We start from the raw sequence: 21,106 nt of genomic DNA on the forward strand, positions 1-21,106 counted from the left end.
GTGTGCAGCCCTGCGGGCTGAGGGCGCGTGCGAGGTGGAGGAGGGTGTGACGTTGGACCAGGGGCGGAGTGCGTTCTACAAGGAGCCTCTGTGTTTGGACACTCTGGTCCTGTCCCCCACGCTGCACATGCTGCTGCAGCACCGTGAACTCAGCGCCGGACACGTCCTCAACACACAGGTAAATACGTCCAGAGCTGCTCATGCCACGCCCCCACAACGTCCTCAAAGAGCACGTCCTTCAATATATTTGTGGTCGGGGGTAGTGGTAAAACGTCACTTTGAGGTGACCTTGAAGTCCTTCCAAACAACTGTAACATTATTGCCACGACTATGATGAACACTGTTAGCTTTTGGAATCCCGATAAAATAAGCTATGCTATGCTAAACTAGACTAAACCACGATCAAATAAAATAAGCTATGCTAAACTAAGATTAAATAAAATAGGCTATGCTAAACTAAGATTAAATAAAATAAACTAAGCTAAGCTTAACTAAACTTAGATTTATAGACCATGATATGATAACACAGCATTAATATCGGGTGGAATTCAGGTAATGCTGTGTAAAATAACATTGCCACTTGTGTGATTATTATTATTGTTATTATTATTTCAAAGGTGCCTTTTAATAAGCTCAACATGACACATGTATCCTGATATAAAATTCAGGCATTTATGATCCACTTCCTCCGTCAGGACAGGGGTGTGTGTATAGCGGTGGGCGCGCTGAGAGGCCAGCTCTCCGACGACACCGACGTCCTGGTGGCCGGGTCCTACTCCGCCCTGACGGTGGCTCACGTGGCCGTCTGCGCCGCCACCCGTTCCGGGCGAGCGCTGGTGTGCGGCGGCGACCACACCCCTTCGCAGAGGGAGGAGATGGAGGCGCTGCTGACGCTCATGGACATCAAGAGTGAGGGCAAATAGAGAGATTGACATCGAAATCACCATCGTGTTGTCGCATCGAGATGAACACATTTATTTTTCCCCTCGGAGTTTGTGTGTAAAAGTACTAGTACTAGTACAAGTTTGGATAATTTTTTTTGAGTACAGTATATCCCTGTTTTCTACTCACGTGCGTCACAATTTGGCAGGTCACCCATTTTGGCGCAACACCAGTAACATCAGCACTGAAAATAGTGTCACAATTTGGCAGGTCACCAATTTTGGAGCAACATCAGCAATGAAAATAGCCTCACAATTTGGCAGGTCACCAATTTTGGAGTAACACCAGTAACATCAGCACTGAAAATAGTGTCACAATTTGGCAGGTCACCAATTTTGGAGCAACATCAGCAATGAAAATAGTGTCACAATTTGGCAGGTCACCAATTTTGGAGCAACATCAGCAATGAAAATAGCCTCACAATTTGGCAGGTCACCCATTTTGGAGTAACACCAGTAACATCAGCACTGGAAATAGCGTCACAAATTGGCAGGTCACCCATTTTGGAGTAACACCAGTAACATCGGCACTGAAAATAGCACCGGCAAACAGTGAACGAGCAATAACACCGAAGCGGTTTTCGTTATATCATTTGAAAAGTCACTCCGCTGTGGGTCCAATTTTCTCGTTTTTCGACTACACACCGATTGTGGATTTGTGCGTCGAATGAAGGGAGTGTGGAGCCGCACGTTCAGTTTGGGGGATGAGTTGAAGCCTCGCTTCGTACTGCATGAGGGGTGAGTAGAAAACAGGGATGAGCATAAAAAAATAAAAAGGATGGATCTGCTCCTGTGGTTCGTCGGCAGACGTGCGTGTCCTGTCCGAGGGCTTCCTCCGTCTGGACGCGGGGGACGCCACGCTCCAGCGCTTGAGCCTCGTCTTGGTGCTTCCACGGTGCTCCACCTCCGCCGTCAGCGACCCCGTGCACACGCTCCTCAGCGAGGACGGGGGTGAGAGAGAGAGAGAGAGAGAGAGAGAGAGAGAGAGAGAGAGAGGACGGGATGAAGGCGGGGTTTGAGCTGGGATCGTGTCCAGAGCCGGCCTGCGGGCGTTGTTCCATCTTAATGTAGATGTGGAGGGGGAGAGAGGGGGGGAGAGAGAGAGAGAGAGAGAGAGAGAGAGAGAGAGAGAGAGAGAGAGAGAGAGAGAGAGAGAGAGAGAGAGAGAGAGAGAGAGAGAGAGAGGGGGGGGGGGTGATGGGAGGAATATGTAAAATAAGGAAATGTAGATGAAAATGGCCATTAAAATAAACGACATGTAGAGTGGGTGAAGCGGTGGCGAAGGAGGGTTCGGGGAACGGGGGGGGGGACACTTCCTTTTAAACAATGATGAGGCAATTGGCAATTGATGGAGCAATGGAGGGAAAGGGGGATGAGGTGGAGGGTGAAATGAGCAGGAAGGGGTGAGTACAGCGGAGGAGAAGGAACGGCAGATGATGCTTAAGAGAGAGGGATGAAGGGAAGAGAGAGCGGAGAGAGGATTAAAGAAACAGAAAGTGTAAAAGGAGACAGACAGACATACAGACAGATAGATTTTTTTCCCCCCAGTGTTATTTTCCCAGTGTTTCTTTGTCGTTGTTTTGTTTCAGACTGGGATCTGCTTCAGGACCTGTCTCAAGGCGTCGTCTCTCAGAGCAAAATGAACACACTTGTCGCTCAACAAGCAAGACTGCTGGCGCACGCTCTCACCTGTAGGTGTACAGGACACACACACACACGCACACTCATACACCCATACACTCATTCGCTCACTCTTACACACACACACACACACACACACACACACACGCGCACACTCACATTCACACACACACGCACGCACGCACGCACGCACGCACGCACGCACGCACGCACGCACGCACGCACGCACGCACGCATTCTTGTACTGGTATCAAAGTGAGGTCTGAGTAAATACATTCCATTTGGAGACCGGTCCTCACAAGTATAGTAAAACACACACACGGGGCACACACAGATACATGAAGGCACGCAAGCACGCACGCACGCACGCACGCACTCACACGGAAGTGTCTCACACACTGGATTACCCTTCTCTCTTTCAAATCTCAGTTCCCAAGGTTCAGACGGTGCTCTACTTCACGCGCTCGGTGTACCCAGAAGAGAACGAGCAGCTTGTGAAGAGAGTCCTAGAGAAAGCCGACACACACCGCAAACTGCTGCCTTTCAGGTGCACGTGCGCCCATGCACGCACGCACGCACGCACGCACGCACACCCCCCCCCCCCACACACACACACACACACACACACACACACACACACACGTATATGAGGCTGGTTTACGCTCCTCAGAGGGACCATTTGAGAAATGTCTGGCATCGTGGCTTCATAATATCTAGACTGACCTTTGACCTGTCATATGGCGGACCGCTAATAACAGCTACTAATTAGAGGCAGGGCCAAGTGAGTTTTAAATTATGGATATGAACCTGTCGTTGTATGTGAAACAGAATTCTCAGCGGTATAGAGCTTAGCGCTCGAGAAACACAACCATGTGTAATGAAGCTCCTCGCCATGGCCATCTGGGGATGGCAGATAAAGAGAGAGAGAGAGAGAGAGAGAGATAAAAGGAGAGAGGGATAGAAAGTGAGAAAGAGGATAATGTTTGTCCCATACAAATTCTATCCCTGTAAGTAAATATGTTTATGATCTAAGTGGAGTGATGGAAAAAAATAAAAAGGGGGGGGGGGGAGATGGATAGAAAAAAAAAGAGGGAGAGATAGATATGGAGTGAGCGGCCGCCAAAGAGAAACTGTTTATCGCTCGGAGCGGAGGAGTTGGGCGGAAAATGAGATTTCACATCGAGTGTCTTCAAACATTCCTGAACACTCACCCACTTGCTCTCATCCGTCTCCGGTGATCCCAATGTTATTATATTTTGTAAAAAAAAACAAAAACAACAAAAAACAAAAAAAAAACATAAAGCAAAACATAAACCAAAACGTTAATAGCAAGTTTACCTCTGTGTTTCAAGTATTACTTTAAGTTATACTAAATTTGGCTGAATTCACCAATTTAGAGGTAGAAAATTTCAGGTTAGGAAAGTAAAATCCCATGCCATGTTTTCCCTCCAGCCCTGCACTGATCAACTGGTTCCACTCCGTGCTTTCAATTTGACTTCAATTTAACCCTGTCCCTAAAACCAGGGACGGACTCGAAAGTGGCCCTGAACCTTTCATCCCAGACCAGCCAACCACGACCAGCAGATACTCCAGCATCTATAAGCATCATGGATGGATACTCTAGAATATTGCAACACTAAAACAGCCATTTTAAGAGCAAGTGAAAAACGTTTGCTGCCAGCAGGCCACCACTGTGAGGACACCATGATAGATTCAGGCATTCAGTGTTTCATGAATGTCTCGTTTTTGAAGAGGCTGTGCAATCTATTCCAACACAGGAAACAAGTCAGTGCCATTGCCGATTTGGTCCCTTTAACCTTGAAACTTACTCTTGCGGGCTGGTCTATAAACAATAAATAGTACATAAACACCAGGTACTGACTGTACACATTTGTACTTCTAAAGTGCCGTTAAATAATAAATAATGTTTAAATAAACAGGAAAAACTCTAAATAATATAAAAAAATATAACATTAATATAGTCTCTGAGGTCCCCAAAACATTTTTGATTTTTTTTTTTTTGCTGAAAATACCACTAAGATTATGCATTCAGCCATTCTAGCATACCTCTAAACCACCTTATTCCAAAATGGGCTGTTTTTATTATGGAAGGAGCCATCCTTCAGAGGGTTTATGAGCCTCTGGAGAAGTTTTATGAGCCAATGGGGTTTGAGCATGGCTTGCCGGGTTTGCTGTATTAACTGCGTAACCTTCACTGATTTCACCTCATCAGTACACCAAAATCTGTTTCTCAACAAATCCGAGGGGAGAAATAAGCAATCCAGTTCACTCTTCACTCACATTGGATCTTCAAGGCCTCGTTTAAAAGTTCGATCTGACTTTGGTTGCCACGCTCCAGGCTTGTGGGAGACACGCACACCACACTGGGACGCTCTGAAGCGGGGATTTTTTGCTTCATGCAAACGTCGGAAAATAAAATAAAATAAATAAATGAAACAATTCCAATAAAAACACACTATACTTATTAAACGCACTGAAAATGCACTATTTTCTGAAACAGACCGCTCACAAAAAACTGATTGCGTTAATTACGTCTAATTTCACAGTTTGTTTGTTGGCCCATCAGAGAACCAAATGTAATGTACACAAGCACTGAAAAAGTTTTGCATAATAGCTCCCCTTTAAGTACAGCTACATTTTTTGGCCTGCTGCTAATGTACAGACCATTAGTCCTGGCCTTGGTATTGGTGGTCAATAAACAATAAAATAATATTGAAATAAAGAAATATCAGCTTGTATATATTTGTACGAGTGTTCTGGTGTTGCTGGTCCAAAAACTATAAATAATATCAAAAATGTATATTTCCAACGCTTGAAGGCAGCACGGTAGCATTTCCAACAGGCTTGGAATGCAGCGGTGCTACGTTTGAAAAAAATCCCTTCCAACTTGGAAAAACAATTACTGCGGCGGCAATCGCCGGCAGTCGCCGGCAGTGCTGCTGCTGCTGCTCGCAAACAAGTTCAAGTTCAAGTTGAAGAGATTATTTGTCACATACATATACATACGTTCATACATATATGCAGTGAAATGTCATGACACCCGGTGATTACACACAATAAGCTCTATAAATACTAAAAAATACCAAAATGTGCGTAATCGACACAAGGTGCTCGCGCAGGCACATGTCACTTATCTTCATGCAAGTTGGAGCATCAGCTACTTGAAATGGCTTCATTTATTTTCTTAATCTCCAGCCTTTTCAGTGCCGCCTTTCCTCTTTTCACTTGGATTTTTGGTCATTTTTAGCAAATTGGTCATGAATCCACCTGTTCACACGCTCCTGTTGACTGCTGGGAATGGGGGGGGGATGCGTGTCGCCGGCCGCTTTAATTATGAGGTCTGGTGCATAATCAAAGTGGACCGGCGACACATATCTCGCCAATCTCTCTGGCTCTTGTTTTCGTATAATGTCCCCGGTGCTGCCGATTATGCCTAAAACCCTAAAAGACATCCAGGCTCAGAAAGTTGAAACGCCATACCGTGTTTTCCCTCCCGCCCTGCGCTGATCCAGCTGATTCCATTTGTCATTCCAGTTGGAACGCTGGGTTGATGCTAATGGGCTCAATCCACGTCACGTGGTTGACTGGAAATCCGGGAGTGGGGTTTTACTTTCAATCCACCTCTGAAAAAGTTTATTTTTGCACAGACGGTCAACCAGCGGGTCAGAACATGTCCATTTGTTTTAAGATTTATTAAAAAAAAATAAACCAAGTAGAATCTGGAAGTAGTATTGCGTACCCCGCCCCTGGAAGCCGAGACAAAATGAAGCCATGCTGGGAACTACCAATTAAAATGTCCGGATTTCTACATTTACATCCATTCCAGAGACTTAAAATAGCCCCACGCTTCAATGTGGATGTTATGTAAATCTCAAAAAAGGTTTATCGTCTTCCAAACCTTTTTTGTTTTTTTTGTTTTCATGGCTCTCTTGCGGCGTCCCCAGGGTGACTGGCCCAATTCTCTCAGAGAGCCCTGGGTCCCAGCCTGACGGAGACGGAACCGCCGACAAGTTCCTCAGGATAGAACCGTGCGATCGCACCGACGGCTGCTTCATCGCCAGGCTCACCAGAGAGGTGAGAGAGAGAGAGAGAGAGAGAGTTGTACAATTACCTTGAACAATAATGCTGCTTCCTTTTATTAGGGTACTCTTTTAAATAAAATAAAATAAACAGTTGGAAGCAGAGAAACAACAAGAAGTACATGTACAAGAGGAAGTCACGGGAGGCAAAGTAAAGAACGAGACCCAGAATGAATTTTTGCTGGGATTGTGCATTTGTGCGAGTGTGTGTGTGTGAGATTGCTTAGGGACAGGACCTTCCCAGAGTGCTGAAGCTGCGATTTTACTGTCTGTCTGCTAGGAGGTTGGCCAGCCCTGCTTGTCTGCACACACACACATGCACGCACAGAAAAATCTCCATATCATTATTCGAATACTTCATGGTGGCAAAAAGGAGACAAATGAGGGGTTGATTGAGATATATATATATATATATATATATATATATATAAATAAATAAAAGACGGTAAAATATTCTGACCGTTTAGAAGGGAGATGGAGGTATAATTCCTCCATCCTTCTTCCAAACCTTCCTTTAACCCCACCCCCACCCCTCTCTCTCTATCCTCCATCTATTCCACCACTCCTTCTTTTACCTCTTCTCCCTCACTCATAAAAAAAGAAGACAAATAAGACAGAGGGAAATGAGATGCGGTCTCCCTCTGATCCCCTGGAGCTCCGGACTGGGGGTGTGTGGGTGGGTGTGTGTGTGTGTGTGTGTGTGTGTGTGTGTGTGTGTGTGTGTGTGTGTGTGTGTGTGTGTGTGTGTGTGTAATATGGGGTTGTGGGGTTCTTGTGTATGTATGTGTGAACCTACACACACACACAAACCCTGTACCCTCTTACATTTCACAAATGCCTATGTACAAACCTCCACACAAATTGGGGTATTCCTAACCTGTCCAGTGCAGCAGTGTTTCATCTAATAAGCGTCTTAAATCTGATTTGCAGCCACTCCCACCCACAATAAACCAAAGTCCAATCAGCCCTGCAGCGTGTAATGGAATTAGACTAAAGGGTCCCTTGACCATCACACACATGAATGGATCCACGCTCGTCCCACTTTAGTCAGGTAGAAGTTTTTAAAGGACACTGAATACACAATATATTACCACTTGATTTATAATCTATGGTGTTAACACTGTTAACACTGTAGATTATAATAATTTAGTAAGTCCATAGTAACAATTTATAATTGACATCCCACCTACTGTATACCAAAAATCGATCCTGTGCATATTTAATCACATTCATAATACACATTGTGTTTATTTGGCTATTTTTACTTTCAACAATTTTATTATTATTTTTTTTTATTGTTTTATTTAATGTTTATTTTTTATTTTTTTTCAGACTTTTAAAGTTTGTTTTTTATATATTTTAACGCTAACTGTCTGTAGAGAAATGCAACAATTCTCACCATGAAAAATTCCTCGTCTATGAAAATGCACTTGGCAGGCTGAGCTCATTCCGATTCTGAAGTCGCTGCAAGGTTAGATGGAGCGAATCTGCAATGGGAACAGAGGGACATGGTCGTAGATGTAGAGGAATGGCGGGGCAGAGAGTTTGTGTCTGGCCTGGAAATAGACAAATAGAGGTCTTGGGTTCAGCCAATGAAACGAAATGTCACCACATACCGCTCTGTCTCCCCTCATCCTCCGGCTTTCTTTACTCTAGATCAGCGATTCCCAACCTATGGGCCGGGTATTGCAAATGGGCCACCAAATCATGGGCAAAACACATCGATTTTATAAAAAAAAAAAAATCAAAAAAAAAAATCATTAATTACAAAAACGTTTTTAAATGTAAAAGAAATGATCATTTCCATTTTGATTATCAGACATGGTGATAATCAAAATGGATGGTTGGCTGGCATCAGGGACACTGAAAAGGAAAGAAGCCATTGGTACATCAACCACAAGCCAAGTTCCGGCGGGACATCAGACAGGGGGGACAGTCCCGCCTGTCAACCAAAAAGAAAGGTTTGGAGAAAGTACAGCATTGATTATTTATCATTGGGATTTTTTTGGACAGGCACCGAGGACGAACCGTTACCGCTGTGCGTGGTGTGTTCCGAGATTTTATCCAGCGAAGCTCTGAAGCCATGTAAACTGTGCTGTCACCTCGAGACAAAAAACAGGACATGTCCAAGCGGCTCTAATTTATCGATTACAAACTCAAGGAGCATCAGGGCGAGAAGAAGGTCGTCGAAACGTCACGTGTGGGCACTGAGAATGCAAAGGCAGCGGAAGCGTCCTATCGGGTCTCCCGACTCATAGCCAAGCCTGGTAAGCCCATACAATCGGGGAGAATTTAACTCTTCCTGCCACAAAAGTGATCGTGGGGGTGATGTTGGGAGATAAGGCGTGCAAGCCAAGCAACCTCATGTCATTGTCTGATAACTCAAATAACTCAGATAACTCTGATAATTCAAACGCAGGATTGACGAGATGGCAGAGAATGTGTCTGAACAGCTGATAACGGTGAATATACTCAACCTCATTCTCCGAGGAAAAGCAGTTACCATACCATGTTCAATGTCCAGAATAAAATAGAAGCGACCATAAGAAAAATGGATATGTGGGCCAGGTGAGTTGACCAGTCAAACTTTGACTCGTTTGAGAATCTGTCGGATTTTTTGACAAAGGAAGAAATGCGGCTTGCGGTCACGGTGATCAATCATGTCAAAGAGCAGCTGCGTGGTTTGAGGACCAAGCTGCGCGAATACTTCCCCATCCCAGATGTGCAGTGCAGCTGGATAGAGAACCCCTTCGCCCGCCACAGTGACGAGACCCGGCGCATTGAAAGCGGCTGTCTCACAGAAGTACCTGACACACTTTGGGCTTCATGTTGTACGTTTTCTGATGCCATACCCGACGACGTATCCCTGTGAGACTGGCTTTTCGGACCTTGCGGCATCGAAGACGAAATACAGGAGTAAACGGATTGTTGAGCCAGATCTTTATCTGTCGTCCCTTAAGCCAGACATCAAGCATTTGTTGTCTGCCACGCAACATCAGCCTTCTCATCAGGTGAGTTATTAATGTGCTCCTGTTATTGTTGGTTTTATCAGCACTGGCGTTAGTAGTTGGGCTACATTCATACATTATTGTATGCACGGAGCTTATCTTGTGTGTGTGTGTGTGTGTGTGTGTGTGTGTGTGTGTGTAAACAGACACAGCCTGCTTTGTCTGTGGTCACACTCCTGTCCAGTTAAATTTCCATGGAAAATAAATCGAGACATTAGGAGCCTTCTCCCCTCTCCCGCTCACACAGTTTCACCCTTGAAGGTTTTTTTTTTAAATTTTTTATCAAGAGTACAGTGAGAGAATGGGGGAGGGGAGGGGAGGGGAAATAGGCCAGGGATCATAAATGTCAAATGCTGCCTTTGAAATAGTGTCCCAGACCCACTGTGGGCATTGCAAAAGCCATCGTGCGCCTGCCATTACTTTTCAGTTCTCCTTCCCCCTCAGCGCCCTCCCTTCCTTTCCGATCTGTAGTCAGAGGCACAAACTCGCCCCTATAGATCCAGCCAGACCTGGAAATTGAAAGCGTTGTATTCACCTGAGATCTTAACCATGGAGGGTTTGACCCCGCCGCCGTCCTAATTCAGCCAAAGAAGTGACGGTGTAAGTTGGTCTCCACTGTTTTTTTCATGGCGTCTGAAAGGCTTTTTGTACATATTATTGTTGTTGTAAAAATGGCGCATTGTTTTCATGCCTTAAGCCCCAACCCCACACCAGGAATTGGCATCGCAAAACTCTTGTGTTTGTCTTTGCGAAGTAGGCGGTACAGGTGCTCCAGCTACTGTATGTAGTTAGTTAGGAGGCAAGCTGGCTCGCCATGTACAACGAAACAGCAATTTGTTTCTGCCTCACGACTCAATTAAAAGTACGCACAAACCACAAGCCGTGCAGTGCTGGCAGCTCAGAATTGAGAGGGATGATCGCTGGCTCCGTTTTCCAAGGTTTTCCTTTCAAGGGTCAACAGAGCCAACGCTGCTTTGCCATTGGGTGACGATGGCGTGCGTCAACGTTCGTCAAGGTTTAACTACGAGAAAGTTCACATCGAGTTCCGTTACTACGGGAAGCAAATCCACTGACAGCGACGATCGCATTGAAATGAACGCAATCCGGTGTGAAAATGGGTGTGTTATTATTAAGCACTCTGCCGCACCCACTACAGACGGTACGATACATTTTAATTGCACTTACTTACTCCCTTTTTCCTCCCTGTGTCCATCTACCGCCCCACCTTTGCCCCTTCTCCCTGTCGAGCAGTCCGATCCCACCAAGATGGAAAGCGTGCAGGATGTGCTGGCGCGGGCCGCGGCCAAGGGTCTGCTGACCGGCATCCTTGCTGACCAGTTGAATCAGAGGAAAAAGGGAAGACAGAAGAAGAGCCGCGCCCCAGCAGCCGTTGTCAGATCAGATTCGCCTTCCGGTCGGGGGCGGCCATCTCCGACAGGGTCGGACGCCGGGACGCGGCGGGATCCTGGCGGAAGGAGCCCCGTCCTCCCAGATGCGCCGTCGTCGTTTGAAGAGGAGGGCGAGGGCAGGGGTGAGGCTACCGGCGAGGAAAAGGATGATACAAAGAATCAAGCGGGAAGGGGGAAAAAGACGAAGGGGTTGAGAAAAACCAAGGGAAAGCTACCCGAGCGGCGACCTAAGCGATCCCAGGGGACTACCGAGGTCTCGGGGCCTCGCCCTAACCGCGGCAGAAAGAAGCCGGCTCGCAAAACAATCAAACCAGCACGTCCCGTTGAGGTTCCCGCAGGTCAGACTGGAAGGAAGCCCAGAGAGCAGCTTCCTGTGGTTGCATCCACTCTCACCCCCACATCTGGCTCTCCAACCCCGACTGGCCGAAATCCCTCACCTGCCCCCGCCTCTTCTAAAAGCCGCCATATGAGCCCCAAACAGAAGCAGGTCCAAAACCCACAATCAGATAAACCAGAAGGACCCTTTAAGGAAGCAGCTAAACCAGGCGTCACATATAAGGCTGTGGAGAGGACGGCTAAACCCAACAAGGAGCAGATGGTGACGCATGAATGGTTGAAGCCCGTGGATCTCCTCCAGCCTCGCGTCTCCTCCTCAAGTCTCAGCTCCAACACCAGAAATTCTTCTCGTGGCGCGGTGGCTTCACCAGCCTCCTCCTCCTCCTCTTCGCCCCTTCCTCCGTCACTCAGACAGATACGGCGTCATCTATGGGGAAAAAACCCAAGGCCCACATTCTAGGGCAAAAACGCAAGACCACATATGTGGATATAAGGCCTAGTTGGTTGCATACACACAGGTATCATGCCTTCAAAAAAATCACACATTGTATTCATGTAACTGGCCACTACACAAGTTTCCAGTGATGTATTGATTAATATTGAGGAACTTTGCAATATTGGAACTCCAACGCTCCACGTAATTATGATCTGTAGAAGTCCCTTAAAGTGTCACTGAAAAAGGTCTTGCAGCTATGAATACACCAATCAGCCACAACATAAAAACCACTGACAGGTGAAGTGAATAACATTGATCTTGTTCCAATGGCACCGGTCAAGGGGTGGGATATGTTAGGCAGCAAGTAAACAGTCAGTTCTTGAAATTGATGTGTTGGAAGCAAGAAAAATCTCAAAGATCTGAGCGACTTTGACAAGGGCCAAATTGTGAGTGCTAGACGACTAGCATCCCGGTATGCAGTGCACTTTTAGTACCTCCCAAAAGTGGTCCAGGGAAGGACAACAGATGATCCGGCGACAGGGTCATGGGCGCCCAAGAAAGCAGCTACAATGGGCACATTAGTGTCATAACTGGAACACGGAAGAAGGTGGCCTGGTCTGATGAATCACGCTTTCTTTAACATCATGTGGGTGTGTGTGTGCGTCGTTCAACTGGGGAAGAGATGGCACCGGGATGCACTATGGGAAGAAGGCAAGCCCGCGGAGGCAGTGTGATGCTCTGGGCAATGTTCTGCTGGGAAACCTTGGGTCCTGACATTCATGTGGATGTTACCGCCTACCTATACATTGTTAGGCAGGTCAGAGCTGTTTCGGCGGCACAAGGGGGACCTACACAATATTAGGCAGGTGTTTGTTTTATGTTGTGTCTGAACGGTGTATATTCAGGACCAGCAGATAGAAGGCTGCCTGATTCTCAGTCTGTCACTTCTCTCTGAGCAGATGTTTATTTTGCAGGACAGTGTTCAAGGTCAAGGTATTTGCTGGTGCTTTGTTGATCATGTGATATTATACAGAAAAATAATGGGTTAAATTCCAAACAGCACCAGGATATATAGTGTTTTTCATCAATTACAATTTTTGGACTTGGACATGAGTAAAGACAAGGTGGGCGTTTTGTAATCCCTGGAGTTTCGGACACCCACAGAGAAGACTCAATATTTAAAGCAGAATGATCAGCATCAGAGAATCTTAAGGAGGTTTTGAAGTGAACTCCAGTGAATTGGAAATTTGTTCTGTCCAGAGGGTTAAATACGCAAATTCTTCAAAAAGCAAGTGTGAAACGATCAGCTAGTACATTTTGTAACTGTTTGTAACTTCTCAATGAATGTAAATACTGAAACACACCGGGGAGGTGTCCGCTGTTTGTAACGTTTCTGGACAACCCAATAAAATAAAGCTTTGAAGAGTGGTTAGAGTGGGGACAATAACTTTCTCACAAAATTAGACTCTATTATATATATGTGATCACCTTTAAATGGCTTAAACATTTAAAACAAGGGAAACTAGTCCCAAAATGTCGCTTTTATTCTCAGATCTCTCTTTCTATTACACTACAAATAACAGGATTTGACCAATCTGAAAAATATACAAAAATAAAATGTTTTTTTTGACCAGATATTTTGTATTTTTGCTGCAAATTGCCCCAAGAGAAAGAATAAAGCTAACACACACACACACACACACACACACACACACACACACACACACACACACACACACACACACACACACACACACACACACACACACACACACACACACACACACACACACATTGAGGCACATTCACGGCAGGTGTCATGTTTTATAATGGCATTTATTCTCACAATAGGTTACATTGATATGGTGTACAAACCAGTGAGCAGCAAACAGAAGCGGACACATCCATCTGTGGGCAGACAGGACATGTGTGTGTGTGTGTGTGTGTGTGTGTTTGTATTTGCGTGTGTGTGTGTGTCTGTGTGTGTGTGTGTGTGTGTGTGTGTGTGTGAGAACTACAGAAGGAGAGAGAGGCTGGGAGCCTATTAAACGCCATCATCCGTCACCACTCATTCACCTTGTCATCACACTACACCACCTCTCCACTGGGCTCACTCCATCAATCATCTCCAGACTCCCAGACTCTCTGTGACTGTACAAGGGGGATGATTGACGTCTTCATTCCTGCCTTTTTCTCGGCAAAGCAAAAAAGAAACCAAGAAAAAAACAAAAAAAAAAACCACACCTGGCAATGGGGAGTGACACAATGTGACCGAGTTCGCTGGCTTTAGACGTACTATATACCTTTATAAAATAGAATAAATAAAATAAAAAATATTTCTGTTCAGTACATACAGTCGCTCTTTCAAACCAACCCAGGGGCAGGCATGCAAGGCCGTTTTTCTTGTTTGTTGATGACTTCCCATTTCTTTAAGGTTGAAAGAATGCATAGATAAAAAGCTCAAACTTTATTTTTTTCTTGTATCAACTTAAGTGATAACTATTAAAAAAAAAAAAAAAATCTGATCAATTCCTGTTCAAAAATGATCAACCATTTCTACTCCGGCTTCTCTGTCCTTATTTTTATTTCATTTTTTTCTATATTTGCTTTCATATTTTTCTTATCTACAATAATGTATAATTGGTACTTTACACTTTGGCCAGTTTTGGTGAGTCAAAAGAAAGGCATTTCGTTGAATCAAAAAATAATAATAATAATACAGACATTCAAAATAAAGAGATAGCTTATAAAACGATTAATGCCAAACGTTAAATGATCAGAATATTATGTACACAGGGGATAAAAATAAAAAACAACCCAACAACAACAACAACAATCTCATTCACATTTCAAAGTCCAAAGACAAAGAACGAAGGCGTTACGGCTAAGTGACGATAGCTGAAGAAAGCTCAGTTCCTGTTCCTAGTACCACAGCTTCGCACAGATTTAAAAGCTTCTACCATTTTGGCTCTATGGTGCTACAGATGCAGTTTGGGAAATGTGTTTGCGAGATCCTTTCAAGTCAGCGTGGGTTGTCTTTTATGGGCCTGGGGATCTTAATCTTCAGACCCGCGAGAGCGTAATACTGAGAGCGGAACGGAGTGTGCGGCTGAGTGGCTTTTGTCACACGGACACAACCTCGGCATTTTGAGAATAAACCGCAAAGAGGCGCATTCAAGTGAACACAGCGCCGCCGACGGACAGAAGGATGACGGGTTAGCAGCGGACCTCAAAGCTCAACGACGGCATTCTGTTTTCAGACGCGTCCGTGTTCCCGCTTCGTCGCGTCCGACTCTTTCCTCGAGATCTAGACATTTTTTCCTTCTTTTCCAGAGAGCTGATATCAGGCCGCGCGGGGGAGTGACGCCGAGGTCAGATTTAAAGGGACAATCTGTAAATTGTCCTCCAGCACAGACATGGCAGAGCAGCAGTGAGCCGGTTTCTCTCCACTTGACTTGGCGCGCGGCCGGAGGAGCAAGGGGAGGTTCACTATTTTCCTGTCCGTCTCCCCAAACTGTCTTCCTTTCCATCTAGTCCTCCGATATCACCGCGAAGGAAGTCGACAGCACGTTGAGGTTTTACTTTTTTTTTTTTTTTAATCCTGGCGGGAGGGTCGCCGCGCGCCGAGGCCTTTCCGAATCCAGCGCAAAATAAAAAGGGTCAAGTGGAGCGCAGCGGGCAAAGAAAAGAAAAGAAAAGAAAAATTAAAAAAAACAACAACAACAAAAAAACAAACAAACGCCTTCACGCCTCGGGAAGCAGCAGCGGTGTCACGTCATTGTCTAAAACATTTTACATCTCTAGAAAAACCTCATGCAGGAGGACTTTTGTGAAGAGCAGTTTGTGAGGCCGGGGCTGCATCTCCACTGGATCCGTAGCAGCTTCCGTCTCCCCTTTCCTCCTCCATCGATATGGAAACTTGGGAGGCGTGAAGGTAAATGCGCAGAATGGCTTTCTTCATATTTAAGTTTCCATGCATTTCACAAGATGGTGTTTTTCGGGAGGGGTGGGGGCCAGTAGGGAACAAAGACAGAGAGGACACGATGACGAGGGCGTCCCCAGGCGAGGCCATGCTAGAGCCACGGGCACGGACACGAGGACACGATGGAGAGGTCAGGGGTCAAGAGGGCGTCAGATAAGATGGCGGGAACGCTCACTACTTTCTTTTGTCCGTCGGCTCCCTCATCTTTGTCCCCCCTCGCTCGTGTCTCCATGGCCTTTTCGTCTCGTTTCGATGTGTCCACGTCGGCCTGACCCGCTCGCCGCCCCGTTTGGCGACTTGGTTCATGCATTTCTGCGGCAGATTGGAGTTCATCAACCCTTGTTTTTTTTGGGGGGGTGGGGGATAGACACTTAATTACCGCTTGGAAGTTGGAAGGGCGCACGTTTTGGAACGCTTTCCAGCTCACGAGAGGAAGTTCAAATTTTCAAAGACGACCTCCTCGAGAGCGGCGATAAACAGTCCGAGCCCCCCTGTGGCATCGTCCGCCTGTTTCCATGGAAATCACTTTCTGGCAGTGGGCGGCAAAGAGGAAATGGCGCGTTCCCGTGAGGACCGGACGAGAAAGGAGGGGGTTTTGGTGGCGGTGGGGACTGGTTGCCATAGCCACCAGGTGTGTGTGTGTGTGTGTGTGTGTGTGTGTGTGTGTGTGTGTGTGTGTGTGTGTGGGGAGGGGGGGGGGTGTTGGGTGTTTTACTGTGGCAGCTCGGTGACAGGTCTCTTCTGCTTGATGGTGTCGATAAGCGACAGGACGCCGCGCTTGACGCTGGTGGAGACGCGGCGTGACACGGAGTCGCCGGGCGGGGACGAGCCGCCGGCCTTCTGGGAGGGCGGGCGCGCCACCAAGCACTTCTGGTACCGCAGCTGGAGGGGAGGAGGGCGGTGGGAAAATAATAAAATAAATACATATGAAATATTAAATTATATGAATAAATAAACAAACAATAAAATAAATAAATAAATAATACAAACCAATAAGTAAAATAAGTATAAATAAGCAAACAAACGATAACATAAAAATTATGAAATAAACAAACAAACAAATAAATAAACAGAAAGGAAAAGCAAGGAAAAAAATAAGTGGTTCGGGATGCGAGAGTAGAATTTGACTAATTGTGTTGATTACTTTTTTTTCCGCATTAAAATTCATATTAGAAAAAACATTTTGCACTGCAATTTATCAAACCAAGGCATAGGCTTGCGTCACATTCTTGTTATGCAAGCCTATGCAGTACTAATGCATTCTTGTTCATGTTTCATTCTCAACATTTCTTAACTCTTTTATTTAATCACATCAGTCATTTTGCTGTCTTTGAAATTGTTGTCAACCAACTCCATCAACGACAGCGTCATATCAGCCAAAAAGTGAAGGTCACGCTTGATTTCTTAAAAATTTTGAAATGAGCAAATCATTGAGATCATTGTTCCCGACAGAGCAAATCAGCTTTTGTTTTGGGTTTTTGTACACCGACCTAGTCCCCATCACATTAATAAAAGAAAGGGGTTTGCACATTCCGTGTGTGTGTGTGAGTGTGTGTGTGTGTGTGTGTGTGTGTGTGTGTGTGTGTGTGTGTGTGCGTGCGTGCGTGCGTGTGGGGGGTCATTTGTAAATGTGAGGAGAAAGCTCGCTTGGTATGGACCGTTAATGGAAATCGACAGTCGTGATTGATGAGCTCTTGTCTCTGTGAATCAGTTTTAGAGCACTCGTGTGCGTGTGTGTGTGTGTGTGTGTCTGTGTGTGTGTGTGTGTGTGTGTGTGTGTGTGTGTGTGTCTGCGTGCACGTCCATATATCCAAAGTTGTGGTGGGGGATCGATACGACAGACAGCCAGTGGACTACTAATCTCTGGCAGGGGAGTTGAACTGGACTTTCTGCAGCATGAAGCAGCTCCAACGCTCCGTGGTGGGAATGACTCACATGACCGCGTTTCACTAGAACTACAGGTGAGATTGTGGAGGATGGCATGACTTTTGCGAAGAGAAATCAAAACCGTAGCTTACTACGTAGAACACAATGGAAGGTGCGTCCTGTGCAGGACGCTCGAAAACCCCAAACTCAGACTCCATGTGGTCGTTAGAATACGTGGATGGAGGTTCGATGCCAATGTCAATTTGAATCGTTCGACAGCAAAAACACCAAAACTAGTGGAAACCAGCTTCAGAGACAAGTGGCACAGAATCCTGCCATCATCTGAACATGATATCTTATCATATCTTATTGTGCTTCTTACTTTGTGGGCTCTTACGAGGTCTTTTTTTTTAATTAAAATTTTAAAATTCATTTTATTGTTTGTATAACATTTGAATTTTTGATTTGATTTTTTATGCCCACTTCCTCTGGTTTTCTTGGATTGTGTTTCTTTTATAATACCTGTCATGTGAAGCACTTTGTAACAGTATGTTTTTCAAAATGACTGCATTGGCTATCTGAACCTGATGTGAAGAGGCCTGGTTTAGATTTTTGGTTTGTTATTGTATTTTTTTCTCCGCTTTTATTTTTTGTATATTTGGCTATAACTGGTATTTTTTCCCAGACTGTTAAGATTTCTTAATGCTACAGTTGTCTGCACAGCCATGCATCGATTCTGATTCAGTCTGCAAAGCCAACTTTTCCATTTAAATGAGGAACCTGAAATGAACCTGTAATTAGCAGGGTCATTTTTGCTTATTTAATCATCCTTAAAAGTAAAATAAAATGAATAAAATAGCCTATTAGGAAAAGGCAGCACTGCTTACATTGATTCAATATGCCATTTCAACTTTCAATTCCAAAGAAGGAAGCTGGAATGCTACCCATATTAAAGTTGGGAATTTCTGGGACTCACCATGCAGGCAGCCTGCACGGCCTCGGACACGCTGCCGGCGTTGGGGTCGCACCAGAACACGTGGCAGTCGTAGCGCTGGCCGCCGGCATCCATGATGAAAGCGAAGGTGTGCACGTCGCGGCCCACGCCCATGAAGGACAGGAAGCGCACACGACACTCCACCAGGACTTCCTGCTCCTCCTGGTGGGAAACAACACAAGTATCATCATTGGGGTCATGAAAAGTACTTTTTCCCCCCTCATTTTTAAGTTTTTAATGTCGCCTTGAGATAGTTATTTTCACTAAAATATTAGAAACGAGAAGAATTTGATATGATCGTATAACTATCCCTTGGGATTGTCGAGTTTTTTGGGGATTGTTGCAACCAGAAACGCTTGATTTCCGGCACCCTTTCTCAAAATGTAGAATGCAATTTACAGAATTGTATGTTTTTTTTGCAGTAAAATGACAGAATTGTCCAAAATTGCAAGTCAAAGGGAGAAAAAAGGCTATTTCTTTCCAACTACCACGAAAAAAGAGTCATAATTATGTCATAATTTTCTATAATACAAATTGTGAAATACACACAGGGAAATACTCCTTCCTTATTCCCAAAAGCAAAGAATCATGGGCTCAAAGTTATAAAAGGAAAAAAAGAAAATAAAAACTGTGCTTTTGCTAAGGTTCCAGTAATAAGCAATAAAATTGAACGTTCAACTCTACATACAGTAGGCATCATATCAAATTGGAACTTAATGACTGATGAGTTGGCTGAATTTGTATTCATTTGCATTATTTCCTGCGGGGGCTGATAGACGCGTCTGTGAATTAATGATTTTTCTTGTCATTAAACCCAGGTACAATGAAATTTGGCATGGCTTCTCCCAATGTAGCTAAAATAACACAAAGAAGTAAAGGCAGTACCAGAAAACAGAAGTAGTAGCAGCATAATGTTTAAAAAGTGACGCTTGTGCAAGTACAACTTGATCATTGAACGCTATAAGTAGTAATAAATAGATTCAAAATGAATAAATAAATAAGAATTTTTGTGTTAATAAATGGTGTCTGTGGTAGCAGTGTGTGAGGGTGGAAGTAGGTGTGCGTGCGTGCGTGTGTGATACAATGGTAAAGAAGGGCACAGAGTATAGTGTGTATGGTGAACACAGACTGGTTCCGGTGAAGAAGGAGTTGCCATGTCTGTCTGACCTGGTCCTTGCTGATGGTGACGGTGGCGTCGGCCACATTCAGCGCCACCGGGGTCCAGTCGTCTCGGCTGGAGGAGCCCACGAGGCTGCCGATCGCCCCGTTCAGGATGTCCATGCCTGGAGGAAAGGAAGGTCAAAAAGTCAAATCAATATACACCGATTGACCTACATTAAGATTTTGTATACAGTATTTGTGGGTGTGTGTGTGTGTGTGTGTGTGTGTATGTGTGTTCACCTATAGGTCTGGCGACGGGCAGCATCCCCAGGTAGAACACTTGGAACTTCTGAACCAACTCTGTCTTTGGCGTTGGAAACTCTGTTGGGGGGGGGGGTATACATACACAAACACTGATCAGGTATTTAAACACACACTAGGGGACAACATGGAGAAATACATATCTACATATACATGTAAGTGCCCCTAAAGTACTTCCACTGATAAATCTGACAACATGGATCCCTGGTGATGCTCTAGAGCGCCAACGACCTGAACTGCACTGAAGAAAGAACAAAACAACACTGGATTGGAGTCATTAGAACCATATAAAATGCCTTAATTTTTTATTTATTACCTTTTTTAAATTTAAAATGCGCATCTTAATTTCTCAATTTCAGGTTGAGAACACCTAAGAAATTTCAATGTTTGCAGTGTGTGTAGAGCTAACCACCATGTGTCAGATTATACCCATACATTATATATATATATATATATAATCTTTTGTTACATTTTACGTATTTACATTGACTGTACCGATCCATTGAATAGAATCTGATATATGAAATGTATTCTATGAATTATCTTAGTTAGACAGACAGACAATCAATGAATTAGGGAGAGTGAGGACACCTTAAATCTCCAAATAATGTTTCAGTGTCATTTTAAAATCTGGAAAGATCCCATTTCATTACGTGCCACGGTTTACTGGGCACCTGTTAACGCACATAGAAACACAGCAAATGAATGAGATTGGAGAGCCAACTCAGACACCAGTGTAAATTTGCACGCAGGCGCGCGCGCGCGCGCGCGCGCGCACACACACACACACACACACACACACACACACACACACACACACACACACACACACACACACACACACACACACACACACACACACACACACACACACACACACACACACACACACACACACACACAATTCTACCTTGTAAGGGGAGGTCGAGTCCAGCCTGCATCCTGTCCTGGAGAGAACCTCCGGCCATGGC

At 45.0% G+C, this 21,106-nt stretch overlaps 1 protein-coding gene across 3 annotated transcripts in view; it reads right to left on the bottom strand.

Moving 5' to 3' along the window:
* Window positions 1-13,674: 13,674 nt before the first annotated feature.
* The window catches only part of apbb2b (amyloid beta (A4) precursor protein-binding, family B, member 2b), a 56,563-nt gene continuing 49,131 nt past the window's right edge, over window positions 13,675-21,106 (bottom strand). For all 3 annotated transcript variants that reach the window (XM_079999124.1, XM_079999126.1, XM_079999125.1), the window contains 5 exons: window positions 21,046-21,106; window positions 20,115-20,195; window positions 19,881-19,996; window positions 18,696-18,875; window positions 13,675-16,735 (listed from right to left, as the gene is read on the bottom strand). The exon at window positions 21,046-21,106 is cut by the window's right edge and continues 27 nt beyond it. In XM_079999124.1, coding sequence (XP_079855250.1) covers window positions 16,565-16,735; window positions 18,696-18,875; window positions 19,881-19,996; window positions 20,115-20,195; window positions 21,046-21,106 — 609 coding nt within the window. In that variant the 3' untranslated portion in view covers window positions 13,675-16,564. The remainder of the gene's footprint in view (window positions 16,736-18,695; window positions 18,876-19,880; window positions 19,997-20,114; window positions 20,196-21,045) is intronic.

Source organism: Zeus faber, assembly GCF_960531495.2.
Source record: "Zeus faber genome assembly, chromosome: 4".
Lineage (NCBI taxonomy): Eukaryota > Metazoa > Chordata > Actinopteri > Zeiformes > Zeidae > Zeus > Zeus faber.